The sequence below is a fragment of the Adiantum capillus-veneris genome, chromosome 12 (assembly GCF_014529385.1).
Source record: "Adiantum capillus-veneris isolate H3 chromosome 12, ASM1452938v2, whole genome shotgun sequence".
Taxonomy (NCBI): Eukaryota; Viridiplantae; Streptophyta; class Polypodiopsida; order Polypodiales; family Pteridaceae; genus Adiantum; species Adiantum capillus-veneris.
This window is the reverse complement of record NC_140942.1, coordinates 145336993-145358974: the sequence shown is the minus strand read 5'-3', so window position 1 is coordinate 145358974 and position 21982 is coordinate 145336993. Positions and strand designations below refer to the sequence as shown.

The 21982-nt window shown below is 41.3% G+C and overlaps 1 protein-coding gene across 3 annotated transcripts in view; it reads right to left on the bottom strand.

Annotated features, from left to right (window-relative positions):
* Nucleotides 1–2489: 2489 nt before the first annotated feature.
* Nucleotides 2490–21982, bottom strand: part of LOC147446638 (homeobox protein knotted-1-like 7) — an 89904-nt gene continuing 70411 nt past the window's right edge. The window contains exons 5-6 of one of the 3 annotated variants that reach the window (XM_086525829.1): nt 3124–3265; nt 2490–3028 (exon numbers count right to left, since the gene is read on the bottom strand). In XM_086525829.1, the coding sequence (XP_086381955.1) occupies nt 2997–3028; nt 3124–3265 (174 nt within the window). In that variant the 3' untranslated portion in view covers nt 2490–2996. Of the gene's footprint in view, nt 3029–3123; nt 3266–3477; nt 3812–11385; nt 12981–21982 lie in introns of those variants that run through there. The other 2 variants (XR_015189899.1, XM_086525828.1) reach the window with 2 other exon arrangements.

Below are 21982 nucleotides of genomic sequence, written 5' to 3'. Positions count from 1 at the left end.
TTTGACGTAGACGGTGATGAAGCCAGGTATTGCGGAACTATTGAAAGGATACTAAAGGTTAATTTTAAAACCTTTCAAGTGGTTTGCAAATGTGTCTAGACGACATGCGAATGGCCTCTACATGGTGGACTTTAGTGTGCATCATACAGGGAGGTATGACAATTTAGTTTTACCGTAAAATTGTGAGCAGCTAAGTGACATGTACCTTTTTTATTTTTATTTGCTTGTAGCATTAATTATACCAATGTTACTCACTTTGAGCTTCTCTTTTGTAGGTCATCTATATTGCAGCAATCCCCCAACCAAAACTTTGGTTCGTAATTCTCGTGACACCTCCGAGAAGAACCATTTTTTCCACTAATGAAGTGGAGACCATCTTCGACCCTCTTCCACCTCCGACTTTGGATGAGGTGGAAACAAAGGAGAGGGAGGTCGATGAATCAAGTTCGGCGGCAGCAAGTCTTAGGGAGGATGATTGTCATGATGAAGAAGATGATGAAATGGAGGATGACGAACTCGAAGATGATGAAGCCAATGCATCTACAAACGACAATTCTGTTTCTCTCTTTATTGATTTAGGAGCCATGGGCTTAGAATTGGATGACGTCTCATGTAGAGATCTTTTGGAAGATAATTCATAAACATTTTAAAGTTATGAAGTTTTTTAGTCGTGTAATCCATTTATCTCTCTCTGTCTCCTCTTCCTCTATCTAGATTTGGGAGCATGCTCAATTATGTTAATCAATTGACAGTGATTATTTGACTTATAACCAAGTGTAATCTTATTATCTCCCCCTCCTCCTCCCCCCCCCCCCGCCCTTCTCTCTCTCTTCTTTTTTTAATTTGAAAATTTTATACAATATTCTTTAATTTTTATTGAGAGGAGGGAAACACCAAAATTTAAAACGGGGGGGGGATGTTTAAGCTAGAATTCGAAAGTTTATGCGCTAAATTTTGTGGTCGAAAATAAACGCAATAATATCTACGGTAATAAACACGAAAATTATTGTGGTAATATTTTAAGCACAAAAATATCCCCGCTTTTCTCTCTCTTCTTTCTCTGTCTGAGTTTGCACCTTCTCTCTACAAAACGCGGTAAAACAATACGGTAAACACTTGGAGATTTTCATAGTGGACACTTCTAAGCAATGCTTCAAGGCAGAGATCTCATAATACGGTAAACACTTGGAGATTTTCATAGTGGACACTTCCAAACAATGCTTCAAGGTAGAGCTCATAGGAGCTCTTCCAAAGGATTTTAGCTATGAAGTTCATATCAATATAAAGAATCTCGAGTGCTGGAATGCATCCAAAATTTGACATCACCATCCTTGTAATAGCTTCATGGATTAATTTTAGCATTTCTTTCTCTCTAGCATACTGATTGATTTGCATCTTAGGCCTCAAGGTTGCATTTTATCCAAAAAAACATTTGTGTCTACGCACAATCCTTTTTTTATGGTTAAAAATTTGATTTTCATTTAGAATAACACAAAGGGTTTCTCAGTATGAGATGGTTGACCTTCATAGACATAGCTAAGAGATTAAGTAAATTAAATTTCAAATACAATAGTTTAGACACCCAATTTTACAATTGAGCAACTTTAAACTCAATCTAATAGACAATTTAGATAAGACAATGACAAGAAGAAAACACTGAGTGTGTGATGTGACCATCTACGTAGGAAACCATTGAAGCAATTGCTTCTTTTGTTATTTTGCAATTGTATGTCATATTTTATAAAATAGAGCCCATAGGCATAAGCAAACTTGGAAATTAAATTTAGATTTTTCTATAGCTACATTTAGTAGGTTATCATGGAGAGAACACTTTCTCAATGATTAATGGGATCATTAAGCTTTATAGGCAATTTGTGTTAAGCATTTTGCCTAATTAGTGTATCGAGCAATAGTAGTTAAGGGCTTAGTAGTTAATGGATTGAAGACCAATGGTTTGTATACTTTTAATCATGCAAAATTTATAGATGGAAAGAGGACAGCAGTACTCTTTGCAACTCACTTAGATGCTTCTTCCTCTTAAGAATAGGCTCACGTACATTTGACAAAAGCTATCTTGAGTTGATAAATGTGCAATACTAAAAATAAGGCGAAAAACCATGATGTACCACATGAGGACTTGAAAGAATGTATCAGACCCACTACACGAAAACAATGGTCAACTATCACTCACATGGCCTACATGCACAAGAAGATTTAGAAATTTTATCATGTAGGAAAGCGAAGTCTTTCTCAATGTTTTTCATACAATGCATAACATCATGAGCCTCTGTGAGGGAGGCACCGCATACCTAGCTAGGTATGATTGGGGACAGGCTAGGGGGCCACTGCTAGGTATGCGGTGCCTCCCTCACAGAAGCTCATGATGTTGAGGTGAGTCACAATGTGGGAAATATTGTGAGAATTTGTCCAAAATTTCTTGTGATATACATAGGACAATGCCTACTTAATGCCCCTTACAAGAATAAGGAAGACAAAAGTTTTGCCATCATGTGGCATTGATCGACAAGATTCATCTGACAGAGAACAGTTGATGCCAAAACAAGAATTCAGTGGTTTACTAACGTTTTATGTAGAGCATTGTGTTTTGAACAAAACCAAAAGTGGACATGGTATAGTCAAAAAGTATGTAATAGGGCAACTAACTAGAAACGTCTATCACAAGAGTCGAGCTAGCCACTCATCTTCTCAAGAATTAGCCTGCCTTTCAGTAAGAAGCATCATGAGCCCTTCTTTGTGGGTTCCATGTTCCATGTCTTCTCTCCTCTCTTCGTTCTTTCATTGAATGAGAAGCAATAAGAGGGTTTGATGCAAATATGCTAATTGGTAGCGAAGGGATTTTCTTGGTGGTGGCAGTGGCATGGTGAATCCCTTAACGGCCATCTTATTCAATCAATGTAGGGTTGCTAGTGCCCTTTTGGGCTTGCTTTTTTGACAATTGGGATTGAAAGAGCAAACTTTCAAACCCTATGCATGTGCTAATTCTCCGGGTTTCTGCTTGGGGGAAAACCTGCAACACTAAATCTCTCAATCTCTCTCTCTCTCTCTCTCTCTCTCTCTCTCTCTCACACACACACACACACACACACACACACACACACGTACCTTCCCTAGAGGGAGTCGAGTTAGACGACGTGGAAGCGGGAGAACGATCGTTCCAGTTGCGCTTGCGATGGTTGATGAACCAGTTGTTGACCTGGCGCATCTCTAAGCCTGTCTCTTCCACCAGCTTCCTCTTCTCTGCTTCCTGCCGAACATTGGACAAATGATCACCCAATAAGTAATTAATTTACCATTGATTTTCTTTTTGAGTTTACACCATAGTTGTCACATTAAACCACATCAAATATCTAAGCTAGTAAAAAATGCTCCAAACAGAGATGTGCCACTTGGAAGCATGTGATTGACTTCCTCTTGATGGTTGAAAAAAAAAAGCCTAGCAAAGCAGATAAGCAATACCGCTAATCCCTGCAAACGCTGAACATCTCCAACAATACATGATCCTCGGCCCTCTTCAATTGCTCTGCTCTGCCCCTTTGAACACCTCTACTCTTGACACTGCTGAAGAGTGGTTGCAGGCCTTGAGCACATAATTTCACGTCGACTCCACGTCTGCGTCTTTCTCGTTCCCAGCAATAACTACGGTCGTGAAGGCAAAAGATTGCCTGCACACAACTGCAAAGATCGCAAGCATATAATTTGCAGCAGCAGCTCCTTATATGCTCAGTATCTTGCTATTTGCCTCCAAATCGGCCGGCAACAGCTCTCTGTCAGCTACAAAATTGTCCATGAGCTGTGTACAACAAGCTCTTTGATCAATTCAAGCACCTCGTAAGCAACGAGCTTGTTCACACAGCGAGCAGGTTCATCTTTAATGCGCAAAAACTGTGAGCACGCATATGCTTGTGTGTGTGTTTCACAAGAAGATATATAAATTTTCTCACGTAGGAAAACGAAGTCTTTTCAGTGTTTTTCATAAAATGAATAACATCATGAGCTTTTGCTCGAGAGGCACCGCATACCTTGCTAGGTACTATTGGGGGAAGGGGACCACCAGCCCCCCCACTGGGCTAGCCGTTCCCTGCCCCCAATCGTACCTAGCTAGGTAAGCGGTGCCTCCCTCACAGAAGCTCATGATGTCACAATGTTGGAATTATTGTGAGAATTTGTCCGAAGCTTCGTGTGTTTGTGTGTATGAGTGAGAGAGAGAGAGAGAGAGAGAGTAGAAGATAAAACTCGTCCGCATGTGAACGCACGAAGGGACGTCAATGTCTTGTTATTAAAATGTAAATGAATGAACATAATATAACGTCGATTGAAACGAACATCTGTGTCTGTGTATCAAGCCATGGCGTACTCGCAACCTGTGTAACTGTGCAGATAAGTCTCTCTATCCCTCTGTAACTTCTACATGGTATCATCGTAGGTAGCCTCATCTTGGAGCGCCTATGCGAGCCCACGTATTTTCCATGCTTTTGCTAGTTCAATCATTCCAGCACTTGCAGCCCTGAATCTTAGGCATGGTCGCTTAACCTCTCGCCGCCTGCACCACCTTATCTTGCACCACTCTCTCCCTCAGCGCCACCCTCAATGTCTTGACCGCAAGTCTTTTCGCTTCCTACAAGCGCCGTTAGGTTCTTTGGCAACATCCCTTTACCCACATAATTTTCTACTCCTACGCCTTCTTTTCCCGTTGCATTGCAAGTCCATCCTATAGCCCTTGCCCAACAACTCGGGCCATCGTGTTTCAAAGTGCTTGCCTACACAAACCTCTTCTGTATTCTGCCACCATACCCTGCACTCACTTCGGACCGTCCCTCAACCTGTACATGGTGCGCATCCGCTTGTTTTGCAACTCGTACGCGTAACTGACTCCACCCTGTAGCTACACACTTTTACTTTGATGCTGTTACTAAAAGAATTGAAAGGTCTCAAGTAATATATATACATATATATTGTAGAGGAATCAACACATAATTGCTTCTTCAAGCATTGGGCTCCACCATTTCCAAGATTGCCAACTTTGTTGAGGATTTATGCTTGTTCGTTGAACATGAAAATGCTTTTCAATCGGAAGAGGCTATGAATACTATGATTATCAATGAATGCTTGTTTAGTCTCTCACCTTGTCGAGAGCTTTGTATACCATGCTCTTTGCGTGGGCCTCATAAATATCCACCACACATAAACGTTGTTGATACCCTCATGGAAGTATCCTTACCATCGAGCTCCAATATAATCTTGATGGAAGTTACAAGCTTGCATATCAATGCTTATACGCCGTCATACACATCAAGAATGGATGATAAAATTGACCATAACCACCTTCCCTTAGTCCCATCAATAATTCCTCCTTATGAAAAAGCCCTAGATGATTCTTATGACAAAGCCCTAGCCGATCTCCATGATCCTTTAAAACCAAAACAATCTTTGGCTCTGTCTTTGCTAATATTGATGTATCCATCACACTCCTCTACTTACATATCCTTCCTGTCCATATGCATACCTTTCTTCTACCAGATCTTTCACACATGTTTAAACCAACCGCTTCACCTTAACCCATCAAATTTCCTTCACGCTTCACTTATGCATGATATCATCTATGAAACCTAAACTATGAAGCAACATATTCATGCCAAAGATGGCATAGGCAACCAAGAGAAACAAACTCCCAAGATGTTTATTGAACCCAAAATGGCTTATGGAGGCCTTGCCCCTAAGCAACCAATCAGTTATTGCCCAATGAGGGCACTAGTGAAAGGCCCACAATGGCCATACTCCCACAACGGATGGGAAAAAATGAATAGCCAAAACAATGCCATGCAAGCGTGGAAAACAAAGAGACAATTGCTTAGCATAACTAAGCCCCATTGAGGGATCCTAGAGTGATAACAAGAGCACACTCTAAAGGTGAGGAAACACCTCACATGTCAAGATGGCCAAGATGCGCAAATGCTAATCGCATCCTCTGAGCCAATTGCAAGCCAAGATGCGTAAATGATAATCGCATCCTTTGAGCTAACTACAGTACCCACATGATCATCTCACGAGTGGAGTTAGCATAGCTCTCCACACACTCCATATTAAGTAGATTTGATAAATTGAAACCAAAGTAAAAGTTGAGACATTGGATGTACCAAAAATAGGTAGCAAATTTGAACAAGAGAAAAAGGTAATATTATCATATGCATAACGTTATTTTGTTGAAATATTTCATACAACCTCACTTAAAACACACTTTATACTTGATCTAGTAAAGCTACTAAAGATTTTACTTATTTTGCATGTAGCTCTTCTCTCCTTGAGGGGGAGAAAATGAAGACAAGTTTCGAGAAGAGCACAAATATGCTTATCAAATCAAAGCATTTGCATGTGCTAATATCAAGAACCAACAAATCACCTCAAGATAAGAGTTGCAGCTTTCAAGTTTCTCACAAAGAACACACACTGCTAGTTAGGCACACATATTAATGCTTAGCAGTTATGGCTAACACATTTTGAATGTAACACAATAAAAAATCATACACACATGTGCACTAATCATGAGATTGTCATTGACCTTTATGCTGACATTTGTATTAAGGGGGAGTGTAGAAGATAATACTCGTCCGCATGTGAACGCATGAAGGGACGTCAATGTTTTGTTATAAAAATATAAATGAACGAACATAATATAACGTTGACTGAAACCTACATCTGCATCTGTGTATCAAGCCATGGCGTACTCGCGGCCTGTGTAACTGTGCGGATAAGTCTCTCTATCCCTCTATAACTTCTACATTGAGAGAGAGAGAGAGAGAGAGAGAGAGAGAGAGAGATATGTAGAGAGAGAGAGAGAGAGAGACACTAATGGATAGAGAGAAGGCAGAGGTACCCTGCTAACGCTGCGTGTTTGCAAGCGTGGACTTGGGGTGGTGAAGGAGCACATCAGGGAAGGGGGGTTGTGCGGGATGGTGAGCTCGATGTGTGCCAGTAAGCGCATTTGATGGGCAAGTGGAAGCCCTCAAAAGGCCGGTCCTTGCAATGATCAGTTGAAAGGCACATCAATAACTATCAAAAGTTGTACGGTTGCAGTAGAGGTCGGATAGCCTTAGCACATGGAAACCCTCAGCGGCCACAAATGCGGCAGCATAGATGCTGGCTGCTACTGGTCGGCTGAAGGCTGAGGTTCTGAGCACATGGACTCGATTGCTATTAATGAATAGTTGCACACGGTTGGCCTACACATAAATATAGAAGGCGCGAAGTAGATCCATTGCACAGCGTGATGAACCGTTGCTCGCTGGAATTCTAACGGCCAGCGGGTGCTTCTACAGCCACTAGAAAAAGCTAACACATACAACTAGCAGTTGACACGCAATCTGCACGCAGTTGATACGACAGGCAGGCTGAGAACTGCTCGTATAATCATCGCAGCAGTACCAATACAGCACATAATATTCACTAGCTGAGTCAGTGCGCTCACCTTAACAGTAAGCAGTTTCAGCACACAACATTATAGGTTGAATTCACAATAGCAATGTTTGTTAAACCATCGCATCTCCTCTGATAGCCTTAGAAGCCCCACCCTCATTCTCTTGCTACATTGCGTTCTACTCGGGCTTGTTTGCCCTTGCATGCTCGAACAGTGTACATCTCTCTCTTGCTCCCGTTGTATTAATAGGAGCAAAATTAGGTTGGTTGTGCAATTAGGTTTGAGGATTGGGTGGGGCTTGATATTGTAATCAAGTATATGACTGATAGAATGCTTCTAAGAGAAGTGTTTGTGGATGGCCAGCTCTCAGTTTATTCTATTATCATGTTTGATGAAGCATATGGGTGAACAAAATACACTAATCATGCCCTCTTTGGGTTGTTGGATAACCTAGCAAGGCATGATATAAAAGACTTCCATCTTATAGTCACCTCAGCTCCACTTAATGAAATGAGAAGTTTTCTACGTACATTTTTAATGTAACATTTTCGCTATTCTAGGAAGAATGTTTCCTGTCGAGAATCTGATTGCAAAACAACCAAGAGTTACAATCTAGATGTTGCACTTAGTATAGTTAGATGCACATACTCTTCGTGTATAGTGCCCGCTAATTTCCGCCACCAAAAAAGACCACTATTCAGAATAACAAGACTGTGCTTAATAATGACGATGGCTTGAACAAATACAAGGACCCGAATGATGCCTCCATCAGTTATGGCTTGCCTATTTCCAAAGAACATTTTTTTTTTCCTACAGGCATATTGCGTGAGACAAGCAAATGCTACACACATTGTAATGGGGTCTGCTCTTTTACATGGCATAAGGAATTGAGGCTAGGGACACTACGTGTGTTTTTCAAGCATAATTTGGTGTATGAAGCTTCCATCTTCATTACATCGATTAGTTTTATCAAGGAACACAAAGATTGTATTGTACAAAAGTATCCTTTGATGGGAGAAGCTATAATACAAAGCCTTTATGGAGGGGAGACCGTGTTGTCATCAATTGTTCTATTTCTCTCTCTTTTCAAGTATTGTCAATGCCAAATTAGCTAAGGTTAAATTGCTATGTTGCTTTCTCAATCAAGTACTCTCTCTATGCTCATTAAGAACTTGTTCTTAATGAAATGCTCACTATGTTATCAATTTCCGCTACACACAAGTTACTAGTGTATTAAATATTACATTGGTATCAGAGCTATTGGTTTCTCTTTTCTTGCTCAAAAGAGAGGTCATCAAGCTTGCTACAAATGGTTGGTGTTATTAATTGCAAAAACATAAGTAGAATAGAAATTTTTCATCCTTGAAGCACGCCTGCTATGGTCTTAATAATGGAGTCCTACGGGGCTTGCTTATGGCTTAACCATTATTGAGCTATTAAAAGCTTGACAGGAACCAGTGCTCTCTTGGCTCTGTTGAACCCTCTCTTCTATTCCTTGCAGTTAATAATATTCGAGCCACGTGTATAGATGCTTGAGTGCTTATCTTTGAAGGTAAGAGGAGTAGCAACTAGGGCATGAAGTGCAAAAGTACAAGTTAAAGTTTACACCTTAAATTTGCTAGTATGGATGACAAAGGAAAAGACATTGAAATGAATGTTGATAGCTTTGATTTTGCTAACAAAAGAGAAACTAATGATATCTGTATGCTTGTAAACTATCTTGTTTCTAGGCTACAACAAGCCCTAGGCAACCCATCCCTCCAACGTGAAGTGCTACAGCAATTACGTACCTATGGTATTCTCCAAACTCCCCACCAAGAAGAGAGAGTACCTAGGAAGCCTCCTAGTGAGACATCCAAAAGAGGACTCTCTCCGATAAGGAAAGAAGAAGAGGATCCATACAAAGGGTTCAAAAATCTACTACTCGATGACGCATTTCCTCTCCAAAGGAGAACCCAAGTTTCAACAATAGAGCCCCCACCGAAAGAACGAGAAAGAAGTGAATCTCCTGTCACCTCGACAGAGATGGCTCTATGAAGACGGCAGGCAAAACGCTCTTCAACACCCCCTAAACAGAGAAGACCATCGCATATTTCTCTACACCATAATTCAAAGAGGGACGAGAGAAAACAAGAGAAGAAAAAGGCGAGAAAGAGGTCACCCTCTTCTCCATCTTCCTCACCCTCTTCCTTTTCTGAAGAAATTGATGGTGCAGACAAGGAGGAACAAGGGGAGAAAGAGGTCAACCTCTTCCCCATCCTCCTCATACTCTTCCTCTTCTGAAGAAAGTGATGGTGCAACTCTTGAATCACCTAAAAGAAGAGGCCATGGAAAATCCTATGCGGCCTGGAAGAGGTCGTCCAAGCTCGAAAAGTTCAAAGAGGGAGGAAAGAACATCTCTTTCCTTACCTAAAATGGCACTTTTGGTGCTATGGACAAATTCTTGGCCTTTATCCAATAATTCGATGCGGCGTTTGGAGATGAGGGCTTCACAGAGTCCTCTAAGCTACGTCATGTAGCTATGCATTTTTAGAAGACCGCCAGGCAATGGTGGTCTAGCCTATGAGCAAATGTTGAAGCTCTACGAACATAGAAAGCTTTAAGAGCTTCCACCATGAAGCAGTTTTTGGCTACCAATACCAAAGACAAAGTACTCACCGAATGGCGAAGCTTGAAGCTCTCCGTACAAATCTATTCATAAATATGTAGACAAATTTTGGGATTTACATCTCAAAGCCACTGTCTTCAAAAAGATGGATTTAGAAAGCAAAACCAACAGTTTTGTGCGGGTTTAACTGAGGATATGGTAGAATATGTTAACTTGTAAAGGCCACGCACCATATCTGCGATCATACACCATACCATGGTGGCTTCACAAATCAACTTCCAACAAGAGGCTAAGAGAGATCTTAAGCCCATGGAAAACAAGGACCGTAACGAGCCTAAGAGGAAGGACAATGTCCAAAAGTCTCTCAAAGGCAATGCAAACAACAACAAAGCTAAGGAGAAGGGATTTTATAAACGCAATAATAAACTCTCTCCTAAAGAGCTAGAGCGTTATCGGAAATAAAACCGTTGTTTCAAGTGCGGGGAGCAAGGGCATACCTATCGTGCTTGTCCCCACAAGAATACACGTACTGAGCCTCCTAGAGCTACCTTGGTCAAAATTCAAGAAGAGGATGCTCATCACAAAGGATATCCTCTATGCCATGCTCGGGAAAAGGTAAGAGAACATGACGCTTTTATTCTCTTTGACCCTTGTTATACTCACAATTTTATATCCAAAGAGTTGTCAACGAAGCTAGGCATCCAAGCCTATCAAATGGGAGATGTCCTACCTGCCAATGGTGCTTTCAAAGGGCAAGAAGCCTCGATCAGTCACTCCCTTAATTGGGAAATTGAGGCTCCATGTCCAAAGCCATGTGGACAAGGAGGATTTCTTTATCTCTTTTTTGAAGCACTAGGATGTAATCCTAGGGGCACCATGGTTTCATCGCATGGCTGCCAATGTTAATTTTCCTAAAAGACAAATCTACTTTAGGTTCACAGAAAAAGATATGTATATAGATGCTAAGGAGTTAGGTAGTACCATACCTCTTGTACATAAGCAAGCTTTCAATAAGTCAATAAAGAGCTCTATTTCCATCTACATGATTTTTGTTAAAGATTCTCAAAATGAACCTAATACTTTAGTAAAAGAAAACAATAAACAATCAAAAGGAATTAGAGTTATCCAATTTCTTCAAGGGGTTCCAAGATGTTTTTATTGAGACGATATCCCTTGTGAACTACGTCCCAAACGAGGTAATGAGACGACCATGCAATTGAACTTCTTCCAGGAATGTTGAGGGCATACACCCTCAACAGGGAAAAACACAGAACGACTCTTAAAATTGCATGTAAAGACTGAGAGAGAGCAAGAAAAGAGAAAGAGAGACTCGTAACTGATTTTCATATGACTTGTCCAAAAACTCCCCAAGAACATTACAATTTATAGGTTTTTAACCTCAACTGACTAAACCTACCAGAATCTGACTAACCAGAAAAATCCGACTAAGCAACATCTGACTGACTACAGTGCGACTCACCACAATCCGATTAACCAACAAAATAGATCCGATTGACCAACCTATAGTGTCTGTCAACACATGGCACAGCCCGGTGGTAGATTTCGTAGAAATTTGACACAGATTCACATATCCCTTGATCAGAGTCAAATGCCTTATCACATGACATAGGATTAGAAAAGATTTGAGAATAACACATGTGGGAAAAACATAATGATTTCATTTCGCAATGGTTCACCAAAAGATTTCTCCATAAGCTGTCCAAGATTTCGCTTCTTGCAGGCTTTGCGTCTCCAGGTAGTACATCTGGTCTTTTTCTTGGTATGTCTCCATCGGATCACTTCGTCCATGTCAAGAGTCATCATCTCAAAACCGCTTCTAGAAAACCCTCTTGATTTCATCTCCACTGATTTGCAATCCGCTGCCAGCCCTCTGAATCTTATGAATAAAAATTTGCTATGAAATTTGCCACGTGAAACTATGCACTTGCTGGATTTTGAAGGATGCTCATCACCCGAATTGTCATGTGTATGTATATGTGTGTGAATACCTTCTAGGGAAGATTAGGTTTCCTTAATAAAACATACAGAGGTGAATTGCTGGCACACAAGATAGAAACGAAGACTTGTTGAGTTTGTTAGAACTGGCAGAGCAACACGCAGCGTGAAACCTTCTACTAATTCTTGATCATGGCCTACACTCCACCTGATCCGCCACTTCATTTCTCTCCGCTTCTCTGTCTTTTTTCTGCAGCCCAATTACGCCCTCTGTGTAGCAGCCAGAACCGCCACCAAACCCCAATTGTACTGCTCATTTACATCCGATTTTGCAACACTTCTCTTCCTTCGCACACCCACCTTCACTCCAGCTTCAAAACTCGCTTCATCTTGGACTATGATAGAGTTGCCCTCTCGCTATAATCTCTGACCTGCACTTCTTGCTGGACCTCATTTGCAGCCAGCACCCTTCTACTCCACTTTCCATAGACACACCATAGCAGTCGGTTCTTGGCGCTGCTCCAGTAACAAAGAGACAGGAACTGACAGCAAAGAGCTTGCCCCAGGTTAAAGTGGTCCGGCTCCATGGATTGGATTCAAGTCAGAGGCTGCATTTAGAGATGCTTGCCCTGCAATTCCGACAGGGTCAGAGGCTTTAATGTTTGGCTGGTCCACTTGCCCATTGAACGGGTCAAAGACTTCTGAATTTGAGGCTTGCCCTTTGCATGGGTCAGAGGCCGTTTCTTGAATGGCTTACAGTGTAGTTCTTGCACAAGGATCAAAGGCTGAATTTTTATTTGCTTGCCCTGCTGGCTCGCAAGGGTCGAAGGCTTGGATTGGGGCTTGCCTTATAGGGTCAGAAGCCCTCAATTCTTTGTGGTCAGCTTGCTCGCCATGACTAGAGAGGGAAGAGTCAGAGGCTTGTAACAGAGAATTCCTCGTTTTGCAGCTTGACCTCCACACACTTGAGTGCCACGCCTTCATCTGCAGTGGAAGTAGGGTTACTTGCCCGTGATCGCCAATGTGTTGAGGGCATACACATACCGTTCTCTCAAAATTTAATGTAAAGACCGAGAGAGAGCAAGAAAAGAGAAAGAGAGACTCGTACCTGATTTTCATATGACTCGTCCAAAAACTCCCCAAGAACATTACAATTTATAGGTTTTTAACCTCAACTGATTAAACCTACCAGAATCTGACTAACCAGAAAAATCCAACTAAGCAACATCTGTCTGACCAACAGAATCCGATAGACCAACATCTGACTGACTACAGTCCGACGCTTCAATCCAATGAACTACAATATGATTAACCACAATCCGACTAACCAACAAAACAGATCCGATTGACCAACCTATAGTGTCTGTCAACAAGGAAGTTCACCGCCTAATAAACCTCCTTATAGAGTTTCCCAAGCTCAAAAAGAGGACATTATGCGGCAAGTACTTGAGTTGGTTGAGAAAGGCATGGTTAGGCCTAGCTCATCTCCATTCTGTTCACCCGTGTTATTAGTGCAAAAGAAAGATGGCACATATCGTATGTGTGTTGACTATAGAGCACTAAATAGGATCACTATCAAGAATAGGTTTCCCGTTCCACCGGTAGAATACCTATTTCATAAGCTACAAGGGTCAACCTACTTTAGTAGGATTGACCTATAAAGTAGCTACCATCAAATAAGGATAGTTGATAAAGACATTGTAAAGACCACATTTCGCACTAAGTTTGATCTTTAGGAGTACATTAATGTCATTCCTTTCGGCTTGACCAATGCATCAACCACATTTAACCGCTTGATGGAGAAGCTATTCAAGCCTCTCCGAACCTTTACGAGAGTGTTCTTTGATGATATAATCATCTACTCTAATTCACTAGACGAATACAAGAAACACCTCTAGGTAATATTTCAAGTTTTGTGAGAGAATAAACTTTATATTAATAAAAAGAAAATAGAATTTTTCTTACAAGAGATTCAATATTTAGGTCACAGTATCTCTCAAGATGGCATCCAAATGGATCCTTCAAAGCTAGAGGTAATAAAAGGATGGCCTAATCCAAGGAATCAACATGAACTAAGAAGCTTTGTAGGCAAATTATAGATGCTTCATAGAAAAGTTCTCACAAATCCCGGGACCATTACATGACCTAACAAAGAAAAACGTTAGGTATATAACCTAAACCATGTCAATGCTTAGAATGATTCCCTAGAGTAAGCAAATGTAAATATGTATAAATGAACAAAGTTTTTGTCTTATAAGACTCTTTTTTTTCTTTATGGTGCGCACATGTTAACGAGTATGCATGCTTGGGATCATGTTTGTGGAGACGACGTCTCCCGAACACCAAGTAGAACTTGTCACTCTACTATGGAAGATTGATACTAATGTGTAGATATGCTTGCCGCAGCTAAAGCTCTCAAGCATGAAATGGACTAGTCATCCATTCTGGGATGATATTGTAGGGTAAAATAGGGGTCCTCTACCCGCTAGCAAACGGACTAATAACTAGGCTTTATCTTCTCTACCTCATAGTCGAGGACGACTATGATTTCAAGAGAGAGGTAATGTCATAAAAACTAATATCTAATACTCCCAAATGATTTTCTCATGTTCAACTGATCATTTAATATGAGAAGTACCAGGAGAGTAAAAGCTGGAATATCGATAACGCTGCAGACGGTCGATTTTAGCGCATAGTATGGGCTTTGGCCACCCAAACCATATGGAATAGCTGTGATACTTTTCACAAGTGAGAAAATAGTACTCAAACCCTCCCATGAAAAGTCTTAGGGCTATCTAATATGGTTTGAGAGGTCTCGACTTGTACTATATGTTAGAATTTGTTGTATGAGCCATGTCTCATTTTAGCACATAGTATGGGCCTTGAATTTCCATACCATATCAGATGGTTGAGAAAATTTACAGGGGTGAGAAATTTATACTCTCCCTCCTCTTGTGCAAAGTCTTGTGGCCATCCAATATAGTTTGGACAATCCGACCCAACTATGCGGTAAAATGGGCTATATGGCTCATACGTCCTATTTTAGCACATAGTATGGGCCTTGACCGTCCATATCATATCGGATGGTTGTGTAACATTGCAAGGGTGCAGTAATGATGATGAACCCCATCTGTGCAAAGTCTCGTGGCGATCCGATATGTTTTGGGCAGTCCCTGACCATTCTATGTGCTAAAATGGATCGTATGTCTCCTACGGCCTATTTTAGCACATATTATGGACCTTGATCGCCTATACTATATTGAATGACTGTAAAACATTGTAGGAGTAGGAGAATAGTACTCACCTCCATCCGTACAAATTCTTCTGATAATCCAATATGGTCTGGGTGGTCTCAATCCGTACTATGCGGAAGAATGGGTCGTATGGCTATCTGATATGTTTTGGGCGGTTACTAACCATACAATGTGCTAAAATGGATGGTATGTCTCATACGGACCATTTTAGTATATATTATGGGCCTTGATCGCCCATACGATATCGTATGGCTATGAAACATTGTAGGGGTGGGAGAATAGTGCTCAAATCCACCCATAAAAAGTCTTGTGGAAATCCAATATGGTTTGGGTGGTCTTGAACCATACTATGCATAGAGTTTAGGGTTTAGGGTTTATGGTTTATGGTTTATATTTTAGGATTTAGGGATTAGTGTTTATGGTAGGGATAAGTATTTAGGTTCATAGTTCAAGGTTGAAGGTATTGGGTTTGTGCTTTAGGGATTACGATTTCAAGTTCAGGGTTTAGGACTTACAACGCATAGTATGGATCGAGACCGCTCAAACCATAATGGATTGCAAAGAAACTTTGCACCGGTGAGGGTGAGCACCATTTATATCCCCATGCAAAGTTTAACAGTCATTTGCTATGGTTTGGGTGATCAAGGTCTATACTATGCACTAGAATGGACCATATGGCTGATACAACCTATTTTAGCGCATAGTATGGGTCTTGATCACCCAAAATATATTGTATGGCTATGAGAGTTTTCATGGGTGGGGATGAGCACCATTATCCCACCCTTGCAAATTTCACAACCATCCAGATAGGTATGGGTGTTCAAGGTGCATACTATGTACTAAAATGTGTCGTATGAGCCACACGGTTTGTTTTAGTGCATAGTATGGTTCGAGACTGCCCAAACCATATTGTATGGCCGCAAGACTTTTCACGGGTGGATGAGAGAACCATTATCTAACCCCTACAAGGCTGACCAACCATTTGATATGGTATGAGTGGTCAAGGCTCATACTATGTGCTAAAATGGGTCATATGAGCGTGTGGTTCATTTTAGCACATAGTATAGTTCGGGACCACACAAATTATATCAGATTAATAAAATAATTTGCACGGGTGGGGATGAGCGCCATTCCTCTATCCATGCGATTTCACAGCCATCTAATATGGTATAGGCACTCAAGGCCCTTACTATGCGACGCTAAAATAGGATGTATGTGACATATGGCCCATTGTATGGGTCGGGACTATCCAAACCATATTGGATGGCTCTGAAACTTTTCATGGGTGGTATTGAGCACAAATTACCCATGCGTGAAAAGTTGCACATCCATTAAGTATATCATAGGCTGTCAAGGCCGAAACTATGGGTTAAAATGGGCTCTTTGACTCATACAACTGATTTTAAGGCATAGTATAAGTCGGGACCACTCAAACCATATCGGATGGCCATGATACTTTTAATGTGTGGGGGTAAGAACTATTTCCCCATCCCTGCAAAGTTTCACATGGATCAAATATGGTTTGGGTGATCAAAGCTCATACTATGTGCTATAATGGTTTGTATGGCTCATATGGCCAATTTTAGCGTATATTATGTATCGAGACCGGTGTTGTCCACTTCGATCTTCACACACCCATCGGCCCTCATCGACACATCTGTCATGTTGGCTCACCCATCCACCCTTGTGAACTCTCGTGGCCATCCTTATAGTTTAACACAGGTGGCCCCGTTATGGTGTCATCGGCCAAGGTGTTGTCCGCTTCGATCTTCACACACCCATCGGCCCTCATCGACACACCTGTTGTGTTGGCTCACCCATCCGTTCACGCCATCCCATCGTCGCACCCGTGCATGGCTTTTCGGCCTTGCCGATGCTATCACGGTGAAGCCGGAGATGGCATCGTTCGTTCCGTCCTTCAAGCACTCTTTGATACTCGTGTGGCTCACACGTAGACCCACACGGCTCCATCACCCTTGATGTGCATGGCTTGTCAGATCTGTCAGCACTACCGGCCTTGATTGGCTCTATCATGGTACAATCGACGGTGGCGTCGTCCATTCCGTGATTTAAGTACCCGCTCACCTGTCCACCCTTGTCGGCCCGATCCATCCTGTCATCGAAGACTTCTACGGATAACCTCTTGATTGTCCTCCCTTGACATAGTCGGCCATGTCGATGCACCCAACCTCGATTGGCCCTATCACGTTTTCATCGGCAATGACGTTGTCCGCTTCGTGCTTCAAGTACCTCTCAGTCCTTGTCGACATACTCAGAGTGTCAACCCAATCGTCGGCCTATGCCGTCCCATCAATGCGTACAGTCCCTTGGTTATCCTCCGTTCATGTAGTCAACCACATCATGATGGAGTCGCTGGTGGCTCCGTCAAGTACCTATCGGCTCGTCCGTCCACTTAGCTCCTTGCCGCATCACGAGCCATCCCGTCAGTGCATCGAGTGTCTTCAATGGACGCATCATTTTCGTGCCCTCGTCCATCTCATCCTTTCATGGAAACCTTCTCTTGCAGCGTTACCCCAACAAGGGGGTTTCCCATGTTTGCCGGCCCGTGTGTCATGGTTCTTGGGGGGCTTGTGGATCCCACACCGGATTGTGTATAACTATAAAAGCGGACCGCGGAGCGAGGGACAAGTCAGGTGAGGCGAAGAGTTCCCCGAACCCCTCCTCTGACAATGGGATGCAATCCCCTCCCTCAGGCAAGTGCCAAGGCTACCTTCCACCGACGGGCTTGGCTACTTTCGGGCTGTTTTCAGGTCTCGCGGAGCTTAATGCGCTCAGGGTGACTGACGGGGCTCGATAGACGATGAGTGATGGCGGACAGTGTCTAGGGCCAAGACACCGACTATGGTGAGCTCTCGCACGACGGGCCGCGGTGTGATCAAGGAACACGGCGGACGTCGCAAGCTACGTGCGGCTTGTATCGATACAAAAGGTCCCGAACCCATGTACATAAGTAAACCAAAATCTTTTTTTTTAATTTATGTGATCCAATGATATTTCAAATAAATAGAATTTTATTATGCTTTATACTCTAAAAAACAAAAAATTACATAGAAATATAATTTTTTTGCTTAAATTACCATGTAAATAATTAGGTTGAGATATCTTTATTTTTAGTTTATTTATATTATTTAAAAAAATGACATGGATATTGAGGTGACCGTGCATGAATGACATGGTCATCCATGTGGCAGGATAATGTGGATGATTGATGACATGGAATGCATAGGTGAAAAGATGAGGTCGCAGATGGGATCCCCTCATTTTCCATGTCAATGGTGATATGTAATGATTTGGTGGCAAAAAAGGAGGTGATGAATTGACAAGATGGCGATGCATGCTTGGTGGCTCATGAGGTGGCGAGTGATGTGGCAAGCCATTCAAGCTATACTTACATGTGGCATGTGAGGTGGTGGATGATATGGCACTTAAGATGAAGTGGCATTCGAGGTGGCAATGATAGGTGGTGGACGAGTTGGCAATTAGAGTGACATAGCAAGCTAAGTATTACGGTCAAAGCGTTGATTGTGGTGATGTGGAAGGTGAGATGGGGTGGTGACATGGACCTTTGGTGATGTGGTAGCCTCCTTCTATGAGGTGGACTAGCCAGCTAGGATTGGGAGAGTAGAACCAAGCCATGGTTGGTTGACAAGTGTCAAAATTTCTAGGTTTGGTATTTACCAAACCTAAGGAGGCCACCTCAAGTGAATGGTGCAAGTGAAAAAAATTAAAACAATGAATACGTGTTATTCCCTTACTCAAGTCGACTCAAAAAAAATTCTATGAGGACCTCACACTAAGAGTTATGACATATATGAAAATTAAAATGAGTGGCAATGTACATTTTTTATTAGATTTTATTTTAAAACTATACCAAGGTTCTCTTAGGAGTCTTTGTTATTTTCTTAGGTAGATCTTTCAAAAATGAACCATTGAAGTTGATTTTTTTTTGCATGGTCACATTTCTTGTGTCATAATCTATCAAATGACCGTTGGATCTTGCAAAATAAGTTTTACATCATTAAATATCTGCTATTAAAAAAAAGGTTTTTATAAATAGAAATTCTAATTACAAAGAAAAATGAATATTAATTATACAAAGATCCAAAAAATTATCAATAAATGAACTTAAATTGCTTGCCATGTGAACTTTTCATGTGCAACAGTGTAAGTAAAGAAGAAAAGCCCATAAAAAGTTATAAGTATTTATTCATCAAGGTCACAATGTTGTGACAAGGTGTGACAGATTGAACTAGATTAGTCATTGCACAATAAAATTTTCATTTAGAGATGAAGAAATGAAGATCAAAGCTTTTCATTGTGTTTTCATTAAAGTGCTTAGTGGGGCTACCAAATCTTGTCTCTTCAAAGTAAAAGCAAGCAAGTCAAATGTATGTAGGAATGGCAAAAAAGAGGCTATTTTTCTTGGTTGTCTTGGTGGGGGCAACTGCTGAAAGTGGGTACAACTTATCATGCATACACGAGAGAGAGAGAGAGAGAGAGAGAGAGAGAGAGAGAGAGTCTCTCCTAAACCAATCAACCTTAGCAATGAATAACTGAATTTGTACAATGGAGGCAAGGGGTTTGCATACTATATATCAACCTCAGTACATTTCCATACCTAGACTTTGACAAATAAGTAAAATATTACCGAAAATCCAAAATAAATAATGGGCTCACGTTGGGTACATCTTTCTCTTGCTCCCGTTGTATTATTTTAACTACTGTAAGCCCATCTTTCTCCTAAACCAATCAACCTTAGCAATGAATAACTGAATTTGTACAATGGAGGCAAGGGGTTTGCATACTATATATCAACCTCAGTACATTTCCATACCTAGACTTTGACAAATAAGTAAAATATTACCGAAAATCCAAAATAAATAATGGGCTCACGTTGGGTACATCTTTCTCTTGCTCCCGTTGTATTATTTTAACTACTGTAAGCCCATTTTAACTACTGTAAGCCCATCTTTCTCCCATCATTTTATTTTTTATTTATACACTTGACTCAAGACATGGCCACTTAAGACTCAAAATGTGCCAAACCTAAGACTTTTGATACCTCCCACATCTAGCTACAATTTAAGCGAATATTGAGGAATTCACTATATATATGCAAGCACATCATGTCGGTTGTGTACAAGGTCTAATTTATAAATCTATGGATTTTCCATGAATATAACACAACCTTTTCTAGTTCAATGCATGCATATCTCCTTTGATAAGTACCGTTTCATATGCTAAAAATGTATATAGAGAGATTTTTGTGTGGGATGTGGCACTTCAAGCTCAGATGTGAAGAGAGATCTTTGCACGTGATGAAGATCGAAACCAAGTCCAATCTGTGTGTGCGCGTGCGTGCGTGCGTGTGTGTGTGGTTGGTCAGTAGCGAAGGTGCCAAGTGTAGGTGAGTATCTTGCATTTCTCTTTTTCTTCCGAAGTACTCAAGATGGAAATAATGGCAATGGAGATAATAATGGTGACGGATGTAAAGTGTGCAGATCAAGACAAAAGGGGGTGTGATTTTAGTCATTTCCAAGAGAATCTTGGAATCTCTATGATAAATTAATCATTTTAGTAGCATTTGGACATAATATATATGTGGGGTCAATTCTACAAAAGCCTTCAAAAAACAGAATCTCCAGATCATGCTTGAAATGTAGATTGCAGGGAGGGAAGCAAGAGAGAGGAGCAATGTTTCCCAAGGGAGTCTGACAAATGCAGGCCCAAGATGATGCTTCTCTCCCTGTAGGTTGCACGGATGGAAGCAAGAGAGAGGAGCCACGTTCCCCAAGGGAGTCTGGCGAATGTAGGCCCAAGAGGGCAGTGAGAGCTCTCTCTCTCTCTCATGGTAAGAAAAATTTTAGAAATTTTTGTAAGCAGTATTGGGGTTGAACAAGGATGTCCGTTGTCACCGACTTTCTTTGGTCTTTGTATCGATTTTTTTTTTTGGTTTAGGAGTCAGGTTGTGCACTCCCGGAGGCTCCCCTCATATACCAAAAAAGTGCACAAGAAGAACGATGAGGACTATGCACACACACTCCTACGGTAGTCGCTTTTGTTAGTAGTTTACTCTAGAATACATGAGGCCAGAATTATCTACACTCTTAGAGTCGTGCCCTTGAGAGACCCATTTTGCTGACAAGTTATCGGCGTGACAGCCACCAAGTACCTCTATTCATGGGCCGTGGTATTGCGGAACTTGCTTCGATCTTTCCTTAGGAGATGCTTCCTCCAGGTAACTTATCGCTCACCTCACTAAACTGCCCTTGTAACCCGACATTTGTCCCCTAGGAAATGCCATACCCTCTTGGAAGAGCATCGGCCCATAGGTGGTGTCCATTAAGATTGGTGGTGTCTCCTCATTAGGTGAAATTTTACTCACAAAGGGGCCCTTTAAGGAGTTTGACTTTACCTCTCTCTACCAAAATGAGCACATGGATAAATTTTTGTAAACAAACTCCAAAGTTGGGAGAGGTTTGACAGTTAGAATGTCCTCTTCAAGCTCTATCTTCTTATATATAGCACGCCATGAGATTGCTCATATTTTAGAAGATTCTTTTTTTTATTCACTTAGATTCAAACAAAGTTGTCACATCATAGGTGAATCAGAAAAAGAATCTTCTAAAATATGAGTAATCTCATGGTGTGCTATATATCAGTAGATAGAGCTTGAAGAGGACATTATAACTGTCGAGCCTTCGTCAGCTT